Raw genomic sequence first — 20,385 nt, forward strand, 5'->3', positions numbered from 1 at the left:
GGCGCATATGATGTCATGTATACAGAGCGCATATGATGTAATGTATACGGGGCGCATATGATGTCATGTATACAGAGCGCATATGATGTCATGTATACAGAGCGCATATGATGTCGTATACAGAGCGCATATGATGTCATGTATACGGGGCGCATATGATGTCATGTATACAGAGCGCATATGATGTCATGTATACAGAGCGCATATGATGTAGTATACAGAGCGCATATGATGTCATGTATACAGAGCGCATATGATGTCATGTATACAGAGCGCATATGATGTAGTATACAGAGCGCATTTGATGTAGTATACAGAGCGCATATGATGTCATGTATACGGGGCGCATATGATGTCATGTATACAGAGCGCATATGATGTCATGTATACAGAGCGCATATGATGTAGTATACAGAGCGCATATGATGTAATGTATACAGAGCGCATATGATGTCATGTATACGGGGCGCATATGATGTAGTATACAGAGCGCATATGATGTCATGTATACAGAGCGCATATGATGTCATGTATATAGAGAGCATATGATGTCATGTATACGGGACGCATATGATGTCATGTATACCGGGCGCATATGATGTCATGTATACAGAGCGCATATGATGTCATGTATACCGGGCGCATATGATGTCATGTATACAGAGCGCATATGATGTCATGTATACAGAGCGCATATGATGTAGTATACAGAGCGCATATGATGTCATGTATACAGAGCACATATGATGTAGTATACAGAGTGCATATGATGTCGTATACAGAGCGCATATGATGTCATGTATACAGAGCGCATATGATGTCATGTATACAGAGCGCATATGATGTAGTATACAGAGCGCATATGATGTCATGTATACAGAGCGCATATGATGTCATGTATACAGAGCGCATATGATGTAGTATACAGAGCGCATATGATGAAGTATACAGAGCGCATATGATGTCATGTATACGGGGCGCATATGATGTCATGTATACAGAGCGCATATGATGTCGTATACAGAGCGCATATGATGTCATGTATACAGAGCACATATGATGTCATGTATATAGAGCGCATATGATGTCATGTATACAGAGCGCATTTGATGTCATGTATACAGGGTGCATATGATGTCATGTATACAGAGCGCATATGATGTCGTATACAGAGCGCATATGATGTCATGTATACAGAGCACATATGATGTCATGTATATAGAGCGCATATGATGTCATGTATACAGAGCACATATGATGTCATGTATATAGAGAGCATATGATGTCATGTATACCGGGCGCATATGATGTCATGTATATAGAGAGCATATGATGTCATGTATACAGAGCACATATGATGTCATGTATACAGAGCGCATATGATGTCATGTATACCGGGCGCATATGATGTCATGTATACAGAGCGCATATGATGTAATGTATACGGGGCGCATATGATGTCATGTATACAGAGCGCATATGATGTAATGTATACGGGGCGCATATGATGTCATGTATACAGAGCGCATATGATGTAATGTATACGGGGCGCATATGATGTCATGTATACAGAGCGCATATGATGTCGTATACAGAGCGCATATGATGTCATGTATACAGAGCGCATATGATGTAATGTATACGGGGCGCATATGATGTCATGTATACAGAGCGCATATGATGTCATGTATACAGAGCGCATATGATGTAGTATACAGAGCGCATATGATGTCATGTATACAGAGCGCATATGATGTCATGTATACAGAGCGCATATGATGTAGTATACAGAGCGCATATGATGTAGTATACAGAGCGCATATGATGTCATGTATACGGGGCGCATATGATGTCATGTATACAGAGCGCATATGATGTCGTATACAGAGCGCATATGATGTCATGTATACAGAGCACATATGATATGACATATATGATGTCATGTATACCGGGCGCATATGATGTCATGTATACAGAGTGCATATGATGTCATGTATACCGGGCGTATATGATGTAGTATACAGAGCGCATATGACGTCATGTATACGGGGCGCATATAATGTCATGTATACTGGGCGCATATGATGTCATGTATACAGAGCGCATATGATGTCATGTATACAGAGCGCATATGATGTAGTATACAGAGCGCATATAATGTCATGTATACTGGGCGCATATGATGTCATGTATACAGAGCGCATATGATGTCATGTATACGGGGTGCCTATGATGTAGTATACAGAGCGCATATGATGTCATGTATACAGAGCTCATATGATGTCATGTATACAGAGCGCATATGATGTCATGTATACGGGGTGCCTATGATGTAGTATACAGAGCGCATTTGATGTCATGTATACAGAGCGCATATTAAGTCATGTATACGGGGTGCCTATGATGTAGTATACAGAGCGCATATGATGTCATCATCTGAATCAGTGACCGGGACCTCAGGACATCCCAGCAGGTGACAACCAATGATCCCAGAGTCCTAAAAAGCCGACAGTATGGGAGTCAGAACAGTAATGCTGCATAACTAGACTGATGGATTTGGTTTGTAACATAGGCACAACCCAACAATTGGCATTTGCACCTTGCTGCCTGGAGAAGGTGGATGCAGCCCCCGGACTGGCTGGAAAACATGGATACCGCTCTCATCTACAACATCCTCAGTGATCAGGACCGGGACATCCCTGCAGGTGACAACCAATAAGATCCCCAGACAGCCAATAGTCTGGTTATACAGTGCTACAGCCCCAACTCCAACATCGGGCCATAGGTGGGTGGATTTGGCATTGAAGGAGACGACCTATATCACTAGAGATGAGCGGAACTGGAGCGGACAGCATCTGATTACTGGTGGCTGAAGAAGTTGGTAGCAGCCCTAGGGTGTCTCCAGTAATCCCATGCTGCCCGCTCCAGTAATCCCATGCTGCCCGCTCCAGTAATCCCATGCTGCTCGCTCCAGTAATCCCGTGCTGCCCGCTCCAGTAATCCCATGCTGCCCGCTACCAGTAATCCCATGCTGCCCGCTCCAGTAATCCCATGCTGCCCGCTCCAGTAATCCCATGCTGCCCGCTCCAGTAATCACATGCTGCCCGCTCCAGTAATCCCATGCTGCCCGCTCCAGTAATCCCATTGGACTCCCACCCTGGAGACTCCTCATCCCGCCCCACCGTCCATACCGTTATACACAATCTGGGCCAATACCTGGTATAACTGATAGGAAATGTGCTGTTACATGAGGCCACGCCCCCTCCGCTAAGCCCCACCCACATCTGTAAAAAGTGCCGAGAGCAGCAGAAAATGGCAAAGAGATGCAGAGCAGAAATCTGCAGCCCAGCGCCTGGTAATTCCTGCTCTCTGGTCATTCTCAAGATCTCTGCTTTCTGTCAGTGACTGCAGACCATCACAAGAGATCTGTGGTGTTCACATAGCTGAGGTTTTGTTACAGTGTATCATTATAGGCTATGAGCAGGAGCACAGATCTCGCGTCCTGGACCCCTCTGGCCTTGCGGAGATGAAGCTGCCGTCTGTGGTGTCATCATGGCGACACACCGGACGTGGACGGCTCAGGACTCCCAGACCTGCAGGTAGATGTGGCCGCTCCCTCCTGGATTTACCCATCATGCCGCTTGTCAGGAGATTTCCTCTCCACTTGAGGAGACGCTCCTTCGCCATTAAGCTGTCTTTAGGAATATAAATTAAAATCTCTGTCCATTAAGTGGGAAGCGGCGAGGTGCAATCATCTGCGGCTGCCTCCGAGCGGCCCGTGATACACTCCGCACACTCCTTACTGGGAAGTCTCATTAAAATCACACATATCAATTTTTCATCCCCGGCCATCATTTTTCCTCTATTAATCTGCCAGCTCTGCGGCGGCGGCTCCTCGGGAACGTTCTGCAGGCAGCGCATTAGATCCTGTTTGTGAACACGTCTGGGTGGCACATCACATATCGCCGCCATCATTCAGGCTCCGTCATACGTAAAAGCAATTACATGACGGTAAACTGACAAATCCTGGGTGTCCGAGGACTAGCAACCGGTCCCCAACATCATGGTCCTAGCCTGGCGGGTATATAAGAGTGTGAATGATGTCATGTATACAGAGCGCATATGATGTCATGTATACGGGGCGCATATGATGTCATGTATACGGGGTGCATATGATGTAGTATACAGAGCGCATATGATGTCATGTATACAGAGCGCATATGATGTCATGTATACGGGGCGCATATGATGTAGTATACAGAGCTTATATGATGTCATGTATACAGAGCGCATATGATGTCATGTATATAGAGAGCATATGATGTCATGTATACGGGACGCATATGATGTCATGTATACCGGGCGCATATGATGTAGTATACAGAGTGCATATGATGTCGTATACAGAGCGCATATGATGTCATGTATACAGAGCGCATATGATGTCATGTATACAGAGCGCATATGATGTCATGTATACAGAGCGCATATGATGTAGTATACAGAGCGCATATGATGTCATGTATACAGAGCGCATATGATGTCATGTATACGGGGCGCATATGATGTAGTATACAGAGCGCATATGATGAAGTATACAGAGCGCATATGATGTCATGTATACGGGGCGCATATCATGTCATGTATACAGAGCGCATATGATGTCGTATACAGAGCGCATATGATGTCATGTATACAGAGCACATATGATGTCATGTATATAGAGCGCATATGATGTCATGTATACAGAGCACATATGATGTCATGTATATAGAGAGCATATGATGTCATGTATACCGGGCGCATATGATGTCATGTATATAGAGAGCATATGATGTCATGTATACAGAGCACATATGATGTCATGTATACAGAGCGCATATGATGTCATGTATACCTGGCGCATATGATGTCATGTATACAGAGCGCATATGATGTAATGTATACGGGGCGCATATGATGTCATGTATACAGAGCGCATATGATGTCATGTATACAGAGCGCATATGATGTCGTATACAGAGCGCATATGATGTCATGTATACGGGGCGCATATGATGTCATGTATACAGAGCGCATATGATGTCATGTATACAGAGCGCATATGATGTAGTATACAGAGCGCATATGATGTCATGTATACAGAGCGCATATGATGTCATGTATACAGAGCGCATATGATGTAGTATACAGAGCGCATATGATGTAGTATACAGAGCGCATATGATGTCATGTATACGGGGCGCATATGATGTCATGTATACAGAGCGCATATGATGTCATGTATACAGAGCGCATATGATGTAGTATACAGAGCGCATATGATGTAATGTATACAGAGCGCATATGATGTCATGTATACGGGGCGCATATGATGTAGTATACAGAGCGCATATGATGTCATGTATACAGAGCGCATATGATGTCATGTATATAGAGAGCATATGATGTCATGTATACGGGACGCATATGATGTCATGTATACCGGGCGCATATGATGTAGTATACAGAGTGCATATGATGTCGTATACAGAGCGCATATGATGTCATGTATACAGAGCGCATATGATGTCATGTATACAGAGCGCATATGATGTAGTATACAGAGCGCATATGATGTCATGTATACAGAGCGCATATGATGTCATGTATACAGAGCGCATATGATGTAGTATACAGAGCGCATATGATGAAGTATACAGAGCGCATATGATGTCATGTATACGGGGCGCATATGATGTCATGTATACAGAGCGCATATGATGTCGTATACAGAGCGCATATGATGTCATGTATACAGAGCACATATGATGTCATGTATATAGAGCGCATATGATGTCATGTATACAGAGCGCATTTGATGTCATGTATACAGGGTGCATATGATGTCATGTATACAGAGCGCATATGATGTCGTATACAGAGCGCATATGATGTCATGTATACAGAGCACATATGATGTCATGTATATAGAGCGCATATGATGTCATGTATACAGAGCACATATGATGTCATGTATATAGAGAGCATATGATGTCATGTATACCGGGCGCATATGATGTCATGTATATAGAGAGCATATGATGTCATGTATACAGAGCACATATGATGTCATGTATACAGAGCGCATATGATGTCATGTATACCGGGCGCATATGATGTCATGTATACAGAGCGCATATGATGTAATGTATACGGGGCGCATATGATGTCATGTATACAGAGCGCATATGATGTAATGTATACGGGGCGCATATGATGTCATGTATACAGAGCGCATATGATGTAATGTATACGGGGCGCATATGATGTCATGTATACAGAGCGCATATGATGTCGTATACAGAGCGCATATGATGTCATGTATACAGAGCGCATATGATGTAAAGTATACGGGGCGCATATGATGTCATGTATACAGAGCGCATATGATGTCATGTATACAGAGCGCATATGATGTAGTATACAGAGCGCAAATGATGTCATGTATACAGAGCGCATATGATGTCATGTATACAGAGCGCATATGATGTAGTATACAGAGCGCATATGATGTAGTATACAGAGCGCATATGATGTCATGTATACGGGGCGCATATGATGTCATGTATACAGAGCGCATATGATGTCGTATACAGAGCGCATATGATGTCATGTATACAGAGCACATATGATGTCATGTATATAGAGCGCATATGATGTCATGTATACAGAGCGCATTTGATGTCATGTATACAGGGTGCATATGATGTCATGTATACAGAGCGCATATGATGTCGTATACAGAGCGCATATGATGTCATGTATACAGAGCACATATGATGTCATGTATATAGAGCGCATATGATGTCATGTATATAGAGAGCATATGATGTCATGTATACCGGGCGCATATGATGTCATGTATATAGAGAGCATATGATGTCATGTATACAGAGCACATATGATGTCATGTATACAGAGCGCATATGATGTCATGTATACGGGGCGCATATGATGTCATGTATACAGAGCGCATATGATGTCATGTATACAGGGCGCATATGATGTCATGTATACAGAGTGCATATGATGTCATGTATACCGGGCGCATATGATGTCATGTATACCGGGCGCATATGATGTCATGTATACAGAGTGCATATGATGTCATGTATACCGGGCGTATATGATGTAGTATACAGAGCGCATATGACGTCATGTATACGGGGCGCATATAATGTCATGTATACTGGGCGCATATGATGTCATGTATACAGAGCGCATATGATGTCATGTATACAGAGCGCATATGATGTAGTATACAGAGCGCATATAATGTCATGTATACTGGGCGCATATGATGTCATGTATACAGAGCGCATATGATGTCATGTATACGGGGTGCCTATGATGTAGTATACAGAGCGCATATGATGTCGTATACAGAGCGCATATGATGTCATGTATACAGAGCGCATATGATGTCATGTATACGGGGTGCCTATGATGTAGTATACAGAGCGCATTTGATGTCATGTATACAGAGCGCATATTAAGTCATGTATACGGGGTGCCTATGATGTAGTATACAGAGCGCATATGATGTCATCATCTGAATCAGTGACCGGGACCTCAGGACATCCCAGCAGGTGACAACCAATGATCCCAGAGTCCTAAAAAGCCGACAGTATGGGAGTCAGAACAGTAATGCTGCATAACTAGACTGATGGATTTGGTTTGTAACATAGGCACAACCCAACAATTGGCATTTGCACCTTGCTGCCTGGAGAAGGTGGATGCAGCCCCCGGACTGGCTGGAAAACATGGATACCGCTCTCATCTACAACATCCTCAGTGATCAGGACCGGGACATCCCTGCAGGTGACAACCAATAAGATCCCCAGACAGCCAATAGTCTGGTTATACAGTGCTACAGCCCCAACTCCAACATCGGGCCATAGGTGGGTGGATTTGGCATTGAAGGAGACGACCTATATCACTAGAGATGAGCGGAACTGGAGCGGACAGCATCTGATTACTGGTGGCTGAAGAAGTTGGTAGCAGCCCTAGGGTGTCTCCAGTAATCCCATGCTGCCCGCTCCAGTAATCCCATGCTGCCCGCTCCAGTAATCCCATGCTGCCCGCTCCAGTAATCCCGTGCTGCCCGCTCCAGTAATCCCATGCTGCCCGCTACCAGTAATCCCATGCTGCCCGCTCCAGTAATCCCATGCTGCCCGCTCCAGTAATCCCATGCTGCCCGCTCCAGTAATCACATGCTGCCCGCTCCAGTAATCCCATGCTGCCCGCTCCAGTAATCCCATGCTGCCCGCTCCAGTAATCCGATGCTGCCCGCTCCAGTAATCCGATGCTGCCCGCTCCAGTAATCACATGCTGCCCGCTCCAGTAATCACATGCTGCCCGCTCCAGTAATCCGATGCTGCCCGCTCCAGTAATCCCATGCTGCCCGCTCCAGTAATCCCATGCTGCCCGCTCCAGTAATCCCATGCTGCCCGCTCCAGTAATCCCATGCTGCCCGCTCCAGTAATCCCATGCTGCCCGCTCCAGTAATCCCATGCTGCCCGCTCCAGTAATCCCATGCTGCCCGCTCCAGTAATCCCATGCTGCCCGCTCCAGTAATCCTATGCTGCCCGCTCCAGTAATCCCATGCTGCCCGCTCCAGTAATCCCATACTGCCCGCTCCAGTAATCACATGCTGCCCGCTCCAGTAATCACATGCTGCCCGCTCCAGTAATCCGATGCTGCCCGCTCCAGTAATCCCATGCTGCCCGCTCCAGTAATCCCATGCTGCCCGCTCCAGTAATCCCATACTGCCCGCTCCAGTAATCCCATGCTGCCCGCTCCAGTAATCCCATACTGCCCGCTCCAGTAATCACATGCTGCCCGCTCCAGTAATCACATGCTGCCCGCTCCAGTAATCCGATGCTGCCCGCTCCAGTAATCCCATGCTGCCCGCTCCAGTAATCCCATGCTGCCCGCTCCAGTAATCCCGTGCTGCCCGCTCCAGTAATCACATGCTGCCCGCTCCAGTAATCCCATGCTGCCCGCTCCAGTAATCCCGTGCTGCCCGCTCCAGTAATCCCATGCTGCCCGCTTCAGTAATCCCATACTGCCCGCTCCAGTAATCACATGCTGCCCGCTCCAGTAATCCCATGCTGCTCGCTCCAGTAATCCCGTGCTGCCCGCTCCAGTAATCCCGTGCTGCCCGCTCCAGTAATCACATGCTGCCCGCTCCAGTAATCCCATGCTGCCCGCTCCAGTAATCCCGTGCTGCCCGCTCCAGTAATCACATGCTGCCCGCTCCAGTAATCCCATGCTGCCCGCTCCAGTAATCCCGTGCTGCCCGCTCCAGTAATCCCGTGCTGCCCGCTCCAGTAATCCCATGCTGCCCGCTCCAGTAATCCCATGCTGCCCGCTCCAGTAATCCCATGCTGCCCGCTCCAGTGTTACTCATCTCTATTCATCATCGTCTTTTCCAGACTCAGCTATAACAAGTGATCACTGGGAGGACAACGTGGGACTTCTATATACTCTATATATACTGGAGGAGCCAGAACAGTTTCTGTGTTTGTAGATTTCTTTTTCTGCCTCTTGAAGAGAAATGACGAGTAAATTGTCCTGTCTGGAGAGAGACTACCTGGCCGTGCCGATGATGCCGGGGGAGGGGGGCTCCGCCATTCTCCTGTCCTCATTTTGTCATCCAAAGTGCTTAGCACAAAGATCCTGCGCTGTCAGAATCCATTCTCCTCCTCATCGCCTTCCTGATCTCCCCGGAGCCGGGAGGAGAAAGTGTTCTTGTAGCGACAGGCGGGAACCTTTTACTCCGTGACCCCTCACAGCCCACCACACCTGATCCCCCCGAACCGAGCGCCGTCACCTGTAAGTCACTTCTCGCTGATTCTCCCTCCACGTGAAAACGTCCAGGTGTTCTAGACTAGACACCGGGGTCACCATCCCCCCAGATATCAGTATATGGACGTCTTGTGCTCACACACATCTATATAGGTCACATTGTTACAGACCTGCAGCTGTGCAACAAACAAAACCCCATCTAATAGACTCTGGGGGGGGATTGATCACTTTTCCAGCTTGCGCTTTCTCCTTTAGAATCTATCGGGTCCCTCCACCTATGATGAATTCGGACGTTCTCTCACGTCCTTCTCACATAAATGTTACGTCACAGATGTGGAGTTGGGTAAAGCATTCCCCCTCCCCCCCCCCCCCCCCGGATGTGGCATGAACAATAGTGCGAGGTTCCGGCACGCTTCCAGGTGGAGTAGTCACCGCCCGGTTCACTATTTGTCAGGTTTATTCGCTGTGGTACATATAACATGTCTGATTAAAGTGATTGGAGCCATATTGTAAGGATCACCCTCCAGGGCTTCTGCCTGACCGCTATGTCTTCTCCTTATGAGGAGCCCGGGCACACAGATGTTGGCAGTAATAGAACACTCCTGTTGGCAGCCAGCAGCGTGCCCCGGGCGCCCTCCTCTCTATACAGGGCTCGCTCCTATGTGCTGAGGCGAAAAGACCAAACTGTGACCTTATAATGAGGGAAAGAGCAGCTCAGGCCACAAGTGCGCAGGAACAGCAGAGGCGAGAGGGTTATGGGACGTCATACAGGACCGTAAGGCGGCAGATTTACCCAGTGCATTTCTGTGAACTCTGTAACAGAGCTGACACCATGGACGTCCTGGATTTCACGCGGATGTGGTCTTCTCCGTATAATGTGTGTAACCTGCGTCATGTGAATCCACTCTCCGTTATGTGGCTGTGGGAGTCTCTGTGACCCTGGAGTAACACCAGGTCATTTCTAGATCCATCATTTTGTGCTTTTTTTGCCGTCAGAGATCCAAGTCTTCTTTATAGAGTAACATGATAGCATTGTGGCTGATTGATGTCACCCCTAGGGGGAGCTATATGTGTACGGTTATATGCATTGAAAGCAATGATAAAACGGTATTCCCTAGAGTTGGCCGCAGCCGGATCACATCATTACGTTTTCCATCTAGAGGTTCTGTATCCACCATGTATCCACTTACACAGTTCTCTATGGTCTGGGCTCCAAGCTGATACATTGTAACAACTATCAGGGAAGAGATTTGTGCCGCCGCAATGTTTGGCTCACAGAGCATTGTCTAAACTGGATACAATTGTAACAAGCTGTCAGCTGTGAGAAGTATTAGAGCCGTACATCCACAGAAACAAAATACCTGACATGTGTATAATATGTATGATGGATTCTGGAGCCTGGAGAGGGAAGCCATCCTCGCTGGTCGCTGCGCTCGTAACCTCATTCTGCTATCACCTCCTGGCTCCAGGGAATCTGCAGCATATTGGACACGCTCTATATTTCTATGCCCTTTTTCACGTTTTACAGGATAATCCACAGGAAAATGTGAGTAACCTTGCAAATATTTTATCTTTCCATGTGACTGAAGGATCAAACATGACCCATAAACTCCCTGTCACTTAATGGCTATAGGCACCTTTACCATGGACGCAATGATTTTTCCACTTGTTTCAGCCTCAGTCTTTATTCGCTGTCAGACCCCCTGGGGTACAGTTTGCAGCAGCCAATAGGGTCGGATTGTTCTCATGTGGGTCCTCCCTGTGATACATGCTGGATGGGGGGTCTGTGTGCTTAGGAGCCTACAGGTTGCTGTGGGTGATCTGACAGCTTGTGATTTTCCCCTGCCGCCTGTCTGTAGCTGGCCATACACCTTAAATAAGTGATGGACACCAGTTATCTCTCCTGTCCTCCACACACAGAAGCGTTCAGCATGGCCGAGTATTCCTGTATTCTCTCTGGGTAGAGCAGTTATGGCCAACAAAAGTTTAAGATGTATGGGGACCTTTATACCTGCTCTCCTCCCTGCCCTCCATGTTTCCTCTCCTTCCTATCTCCAGCCTTTGTGAGCTGCCCTCCATGTATGCTCTCCTTCCTATCTCCGGCCTGTGTTAGCTGCCCTCCATGTATCCTCTCCTTCCCATCTCCGGCCTGTGTGAGCTGCCCTCCATTTATACTCTCCTCCCTATCTCCAGCCTGTGTGAGCTGCCCTCCATGTAAGCTCTCCTTCCTATCTCCAGCCTGTGTGAGCTGCCCTCCATGTAAGCTCTCCTTCCTATCTCCAGCCTGTGTGAGCTGCCCTCCATGTATGCTCTCCTCCCTAACTCCAGCCTGTGAGCTGCCCTCCATGTATGCTCTCCTCCCTATCTCAATACTGTGTGAGCTGCCCTCCATGTATGATCTCCTCTCTAACTCCAGCCTGTGTGAGCTGCCCTCCATGTATACTCTCCTCCCTATGTGAGCTGCCCTCCATGTAAGCTCTCCTCCCTATCTCCAGTCTGTGTGAGCTGCGCTCCATGTATGCTCTCCTCCCTATCTCCAGCCTGTGTGAGCTGCCCTCCATGTATCCTCTCCTCTCTAACTCCAGCCTGTGTGAGCTGCCCTCCATGTATACTCTCCTCCCTAACTCCAGCCTGTGTGAGCTGCCCTCCATGTATATTCTCCTCCCTATCTCCATCCTGTGTGAGCTGCCCTCCATGTGTACTCTCCTCCCTATCTCCAGCCTGTGTGAGCTGCCCTCTATGTGTACCCTCCTCCCTATCTCCAGCCTGTGTGAGCTGCCCTCCATGTATACTCTCAATCCTGTGTGAGCTGCCCTCCATGTATGCTCTCTTCCCTATCTCCAGCCTGTGTGAGCTGTCCTCCATGTATGCTCTCCTCCCTATCTCCATCCTGTGTGAGCTGCCCTCCATGTATGCTCTCCTCCCTATCTCAATCCTGTGTGAGCTGCCCTCCATGTATACTCTCCTCCCTATCTCAATCCTGTGTGAGCTGCCCTCCATGTATGCTCTCCTCCCTATAGTCCTGTGATCTGCCCTCTAAGTATGCTCTCAACTTTCCACATTCTCGTCTGCTCTCTATATAAATCCCCCTTCTCTATTTATCAAATAAAAAGCTTTAGGTGTAATGTGTTTTATTAAGAGATCAGAGCACCTGGAGCACGATTCGGCATTTGATTACTGGTGACTGGAGAAGTTGGATGTAGCCCTAGGGAGTTCTAGAAAGCATTGATCCAGCCATAGGCAATAGACTGTAGCCATGTTTTCCAGGATTCCCTAGGGCTGCATCCAACTTGTTCAGCCACCACTATTGAGATGGCACAATTGGGACAATCAAGCTGCGCTCATCTCTAGTTCTAACAACTGTACCTAGGGACAGGAAACTAGCAGAATAGTGAGTGCAGCTCTGGAGGGTAAGACATGATGTATCAGCAGAATAGTGAGTGCAGCTCTGGAGGATAAGACTTGATAACTCAGGATCAGTAAGGGAAGGATTTAGAAGCTGACTCATTGTGCACTAGATATAACAGCGTCCTTCCTGTGGGGGGTGCACTGGAGTAGGATGGGGGTGCAGGGGGGTCCTGTGTATTCCAATCATTGCTCATTACTGAATACTGATGCAGTTTGTGGCCCGGTAGCGGCGGGGAGACAGGCGAGACGTGACCTTCGTTCCTCCCGACCCCAGAACAGTTAATTGGGACCAATTATCCGAGAAATCACGTCTCCTGGAAGCAGAATTGTCAAGGAGGCGCCGCTCCATCCCTCCTGTCTGCGCAGCGTTTTGCATATCACAGCACACGCTTTAATGATGTCCCCACAACAAGAACTACATCCCGGCACGGACTAAATAACAAGAGGGGACACCAAAGTGGAACAAATGGCAACCACAGGCGCCCAGCGTCTCTAATAACAATATAATGGCCAGCTGTTTTGCACAATTGATTCTTATTGCTTTGCGGCTTCACTGGGCCGTCATGAGAGACCGCGCCCTGCCGAGGAGTCACGGAAGCTTCCGGCTTAATAACAGTTTCCTTGCTTTTCTCTCTTTACAGCCGCTCCAAGGGGGCCGAAAATAACCATGACTCCGCTGAGAGCCCGGGTGGGGGACACAGTCCGGATGATGGTGCAAGGATTCCAGGTAATGATGGGAGACTGTGGGGTCATGGGAAGACCACCAAAAAGACATGACAGTAGGTGGCGGCAGAGAGCTGGAGAGCCACATGACTAAAGACTGTCCCGATTACTCCTTGTTTATGGCACCCCGTCCTCCTCTGTCCCTTTTTTTGGGTCATTCTTTATTTGTGAGAAATACAAAAAATCTTAAAATCTGAATTTCCTTATAATAGCCGTCCAATTTTCTTATTATCATTAACCCTTTCTATTACAGAACGAGGTTTTTCCAGAGCCCCTCTTTACATGGACGAGGGTCGGAGGGCGACTTCTGGATGGCAGCTCTGAGCACGATGGCAAAGAACTGGTCCTGGAGAGGGTCCCAGCCGAACTGAATGGCACCATGTACCGCTGCACAGCTCAGAACCCGCTGGGCTCCACAGACACACACACCAGGTTAATAGTATTTGGTAAGTCTGCTTATGGGGTGCAGCTCGGATAATGGGGGGCCTCATTTTTAAGGGCTCCCTCATTGTGTCCAATGTGAAGTCTCAGCAGATTGTGGTGTAAGCGCTACGACCACAGCGAAAGACCAAGAGGTCTTAAAGGGAATCTGTCGGCTACAATTCCAGCTTCAACCTGCTGACACTGTTGGATGCTGCTAGGGCAAGGAGACACATGGTACCTTTCATATATCCACCTGTGCTTCCAGAACATGGAAAAATAAAAGGTATCATGTATCTCCTTGTCCTAACAGCAGTTTCAATGGTTTGAAACCTGAATTACAGCTGACAAATTCCCTTTAAGGGCGGGGTCAGACTACGGAATTCGCACGGATAAAATCCAGTGGATTCCGTTGCTCGTACGCGCTCAAGGCCGCACACTTTTCTGCCTGTGCCATAGACACCATTCTATGGGCCAGCCGATTCCGCTATCCGCCCGTTGCATGGAATGGTGTCTATGGCACGGGCGGAGAGGCACGCGGCCGTGAGCGCGTACAGGCAACAGAATCCGCCAGACTTTATCCGTGCGAATTCCCTAGTCTGAACCCGCCCCAAAAGAAGGAATACCAGAAGTTTTATATCAAAGCTTCTGCACAGGTAGAGACACTTACAGAGCGCTGGGTCTGGTGTTACCTGGAGGAAAGAGACCTGGGTTCTCATGGGGTTGTACGACACAGAGGAGAGGCCCAGGGTCCCTGGATATATAAGTCCCAGCCCCATTTATTTCCCTCTTGATGACGGCCCCTGGTAATAACTTCTGCCTGGCATCTACAATAACAGCTCATAACAGAATGACATCACATGTGAGAAGAGTGACATCATCAGATCACAAGAAGGATTGAGAACTAGGGATAGATGAAGAAATAAAAATGCATTCAGAACGTCTTTAGACCCTGAGACTTTTTGCACATTTTGTTATGTTGCAGCTTGTGCTAAAAGGTTTTCCCCATCATTCTGCTCTGGGGCTTCCATTCCTGCTGGTCCTCTCTGAGATGTTTCTTCTCTGCCCTGAGGAGGAAAGAGCTGCCTGTAGAGATCAGAGACAGGACTGTGTGGAGGAGGAAAGAGCTGTCTGTAAAGCTCAGAGACAGAACTGTGTGGAGGAGGAAAGAGCTGCCTGTAGAGCTCAGAGACAGGACTGTGTGGAGGAGGAAAGAGCTGCCTGTAAAGCTCAGAGACAGAACTGTGTGGAGGAGGAAAGAGCTGCCTGTAGAGCTCAGAGACAGGACTGTGTGGAGGAGGAAAGAGCTGCCTGTAGAGTTCAGAGACAGGACTGTGTGGAGGAGGACAGAGCTGCCTGTAAAGATCAGAGACAGGACTGTGTGGAGGAGGAAAGAGCTGTCTGTAGAGCTCAGAGACAGGACTGTGTGGTGGAGGAAAGAGCTGCCTGTAAAGATCAGAGACAGGACTGTGTGGAGGAGGAAAGAGCTGTCTGTAAAGCTCAGAGACAGGACTGTATGGAGGAGGAAAGAGCTGCCTGTAGGGCTCAGAGACAGGACTGTATGGAGGAGGAAAGAGCTGCCTGTAGAGCTCAGAGACAGGACTGTGTGGAGGAGGAAAGAGCTGTCTGTAGAGCTCAGAGACAGTACTGTGTGGAGGAGGAAAGAGCTGCCTGTAGAGCTCAGAGACAGGACTGTGTGGAGGAGGAAAAAGCTGCCTGTACAGCTCAGATAAGGCTGTGTGGAGGAGGAAAGAGCTGCCTGTAGAGCTCAGAGACAGTACTGTGTGGAGGAGGAAAAAGCTGCCTGTACAGCTCAGATAAGGCTGTGTGGAGGAGGAAAGAGCTGCCTGTAGAGCTCAGACAGGACTGTGTGGAGGAGGAAAGAGCTGCCTGTAGAGATCAGAGACAGGACTGTGTGGAGGAGGAAAGAGCTGCCTGTAAAGCTCAGAGACAGGACTGTATGGAGGAGGAAAGAGCTGCCTGTAGGGCTCAGAGACAGGACTGTATGGAGGAGGAAAGAGCTGCCTGTAGAGCTCAGAGACAGGACTGTGTGGAGGAGGAAAGAGCTGCCTGTAGAGCTCAGAGACAGGACTGTGAGGAGGAGGAAAGAGCTGCCTGTAAAGATCAGAGACAGGACTGTGTGGAGGAGGAAAGAGCTTCCTGTAAAGATCAGAGACAGGACTGTATGGAGGAGGAAAGGGCTGCCTGTAGAGATCAGAGACAGGACTGTGTGGAGGAGGAAAGAGCTGCCTGTAAAGATCAGAGACAGGACTGTGTGGAGGAGGAAAGAACTGCCTGTAGAGCTCAGAGACAGGACTGTGTGGAGGAGGACAGAGCTGCCTGTAGAGCTCAGAGAGACGACTCTGTGGAGGAGGAAAGAGCTGTCTGTAAAGCTCAGAGACAGGACTGTATGGAGGAGGAAAGAGCTGCCTGTAGAGCTCAGAGAGACGACTCTGTGGAGGAGGAAAGAGCTGTCTGTAAAGCTCAGAGACAGGACTGTGTGGAGGAGGAAAGAACTGCCTGTAGAGCTCAGAGAGATGACTCTGTGGAGGAGGAAAGAGCTGTCTGTAAAGCTCAGAGACAGGACTGTATGGAGGAGGAAAGAGCTGCCTGTAAAGATCAGAGACAGGACTGTGTGGAGGAGGAAAGAGCTGTCTGTAGAGCTCAGAGACAGGACTGTATGGAGGAGTAAAGAGCTGTCTGTAAAGCTCAGAGAGACGACTCTGTGGAGGAGGAAAGAACTGCCTGTAGAGCTCAGAGAGACGACTCTGTGGAGGAGGAAAGAGCTGCCTGTAGAGCTCAGAGACAGGACTGTATAGAGGAGGAAAGAGCTGCCTGTAAAGATCAGAGACAGGACTGTGTGGAGGAGGAAAGAGCTGCCTGTAGAGCTCAGAGAGAGACAGGACTTTGTGGAGGAGGAAAGAGCTGCCTGTAGAGCTCAGAGACAGAACTATATGGTGGAAGAGGAAAGAGCTGCCTGTAGAGATCAGAGACATGACTGTGTGGAGGAGTAGGAGGGAAGAGCTGCCTGTAGAGCTCAGAGACAGGACTATGTGGAGTAGGAAAGAGATGCCTGTAGAGCTCAGAGACAGGACTGTGCGGAGGAGGAGGAAAGAGCTGCCTGTAAAGATCAGAGACAGGACTGTGTGGAGGAGGAAAGAGCTGCCCGGAGAGCTAAGAAACATGACTGTGTGAGGACAAAAGAGCTACTTATAGAGCTCAGGGACTGCATTGTGTGGAGGAGGAAAGAGCTGCCTGTAGAGATCAGAGACAGGACTGTGTGGAGGAGGAAAGAGCTGCCTGTAGAGCTCAGGGACAGGACTGTGTGGAGGAGGAAAGAGCTGCCTGTAGAGCTCAGGGACAAGACTGTGTGGAGGAGGAACTCTCTTAGGGACTGAGGGGATCTGCAGAGAAGAATGACTGAACATCCCCCAAATCCAGGCTTAAAGCGTAACTGTCATTTCAGGGCCATTTTTCTGAAAACATTAAATATCAACAGTACAAGCGATTTTAAGAAACTCTGTAATAGGTTTTATGTACTAAAAGAGTTTCCTTCTGTAGTGAAAAAGCAATCCCCCAGCCTCCCCCCTCACATCAGATGAAGCAGGATTTCTGTCTCCATTATGTGGCTATGGAGAGGGGAGGGGCTGTTAGGAGTGAGTGAGCACGGAGCAGTCCTGCACAGCACAACACCCTGCAATCTTCTCTCAGTAAGTTCATAGATAAGCACTAACCTTTCTGACCCCAGAATCCTGCGGTTTAGGTGCCCTGAGAATCTACAAAACAGCTGACCTTCATGTCACCTCTTCCTGCTCCCTCATCTCCCTCAGCCCCTCCCCCCTTCATAGGCTTACAATGGAGAGAGCAGAACCCGTTTTCACTGGCTTCTCTGTAATGAAGACGTGTTTGCCTGATAATGCACAGATAAGACGTCAGGGGGGGGGGAGGCTGGGAGATTGCTTCTTGAGTACAGAAGGAGGCTTTTTTGGCTGATGAAACCTATTACAGAGTTTCTTAAAATCGCTTATACTACTGATTTCTGCAATAAAAAAAAAACATGACAGTTACACTTTAAACCTTGTGGCCCCATAGCCAAGAAGAGTGGAGGCCGGAATCACTGACAGAGGAGCGTCACCTATTACTGAGTGACTGCTGTGAATTATGGGAAACCACAATGTGACAAGAGTGACAGGGGCTGGGGACTTTCCGGTTGCATTGTAGATACAGTATGAGCTAAAGAGATGACATATAAATACATGACAGATGATCTCATTAGACTGTGTTCACACATTGCATGATTTTCTATGATTTTGCTACAGATTTTCAGTGTTTTGGCCAAAGGATTGAAATCCTGTCCTGGCGCCAGCCCTTATTGTCCATGGAGGCCATCACATGAAAGGAGGCCCAGCCTCTAGGGTTACCCAATGCTTCTATTGTACGGAGGTCTGAGGCATATCGGGCTCTTCTCCCCCTCTTGTATAGACTGTGGAGCAGACTCCGGGCTCTTCTCCCCCTCGTGTATAGACTGTGGAGCAGACTCCGGGCTCTTCTCCCCCTCTTGTATAGACTGTGGAGCAGACTCCGGGCTCTTCTCCCCCTCTTGTATAGACTGTGGAGCAGACTCCGGGCTCTTCTCCCCCTCTTGTATAGACTGTGGACCAGACTCCGGGCTCTTCTCCCCCTCTTGTATAGACTGTGGAGCAGACTCCGGGCTCTTCTCCCCCTCTTGTATAGACTGTGGAGCAGACTCCGTGCTCTTCTCCCCCTCTTGTATAGACTGTGGAGCAGACTCCGGGCTCTTCTCCCCCTCTTGTATAGACTGTGGAGCAGACTCCGGGCTCTTCTCCCCCTCGTGTATAGACTGTGGACCAGACTCCGGGCTCTTCTCCCCCTCTTGTATAGACTGTGGAGCAGACTCCGGGCTCTTCTCCCCCTCTTGTATAGTCTGTGGAGCAGACTCCGGACTCTTCTCCCCCTCTTGTATAGACTGTGGAGCAGACTCCGGGCTCTTCTCCCCCTCTTGTATAGACTGTGGAGCAGACTCCGGGCTCTTCTCCCCCTCTTGTATAGACTGTGGACCAGACTCCGGGCTCTTCTCCCCCTCTTGTATAGACTGTGGAGCAGACTCCGGGCTCTTCTCCCCCTCTTGTATAGACTGTGGAGCAGACTCCGGGCTCTTCTCCCCCTCTTGTATAGACTGTGGACCAGACTCTGGGCTCTTCTCCCCCTCGTGTATAGACTGTGGAGCAGACTCCGGGCTCTTCTCCCCCTCTTGTATAGACTGTGGAGCAGACTCCGGGCTCTTCTCCCCCTCTTGTATAGACTGTGGAGCAGACTCCGGGCTCTTCTCCCCCTCTTGTATAGTCTGTGGAGCAGACTCCGGACTCTTCTCCCCCTCTTGTATAGACTGTGGAGCAGACTCCGGGCTCTTCTCCCCCTCTTGTATAGACTGTGGAGCAGACTCCGGGCTCTTCTCCCCCTCTTGTATAGACTGTGGACCAGACTCCGGGCTCTTCTCCCCCTCTTGTATAGACTGTGGAGCAGACTCCGGGCTCTTCTCCTCCTCTTGTATAGACTGTGGAGCAGACTCCGGGCTCTTCTCCCCCTCTTGTATAGACTGTGGACCAGACTCTGGGCTCTTCTCCCCCTCGTGTATAGACTGTGGAGCAGACTCCGGGCTCTTCTCCCCCTCTTGTATAGACTGTGGAGCAGACTCCGGGCTCTTCTCCCCCTCTTGTATAGACTGTGGACCAGACTCTGGGCTCTTCTCCCCCTCGTGTATAGACTGTGGAGCAGACTCCGGGCTCTTCTCCCCCTCTTGTATAGATTGTGGACCAGACTCCGGGCTCTTCTCCCCCTCTTGTATAGACTGTGGACCAGACTCCGGGCTCTTCTCCCCCTCTTGTATAGTCTGTGGAGCAGACTCCGGGCTCTTCTCCCCCTCTTGTATAGACTGTGGAGCAGACTCCGGGCTCTTCTCCC

General features: G+C 48.8%; 1 protein-coding gene across 4 annotated transcripts in view; it reads left to right on the forward strand.

The window, feature by feature from the left end:
• IGSF21 (immunoglobin superfamily member 21) overlaps positions 1-20,385 on the forward strand; it is a 426,683-nt gene that overhangs the window by 394,113 nt on the left and 12,185 nt on the right. For all 4 annotated transcript variants that reach the window (XM_069947004.1, XM_069947001.1, XM_069947003.1 and 1 more), the window contains 2 exons: positions 13,902-13,987; positions 14,237-14,429. In XM_069947004.1, coding sequence (XP_069803105.1) covers positions 13,902-13,987; positions 14,237-14,429 — 279 coding nt within the window. The remainder of the gene's footprint in view (positions 1-13,901; positions 13,988-14,236; positions 14,430-20,385) is intronic.

Source organism: Dendropsophus ebraccatus, chromosome 12, assembly GCF_027789765.1.
Source record: "Dendropsophus ebraccatus isolate aDenEbr1 chromosome 12, aDenEbr1.pat, whole genome shotgun sequence".
Classification (NCBI taxonomy): Eukaryota; Metazoa; Chordata; class Amphibia; order Anura; family Hylidae; genus Dendropsophus; species Dendropsophus ebraccatus.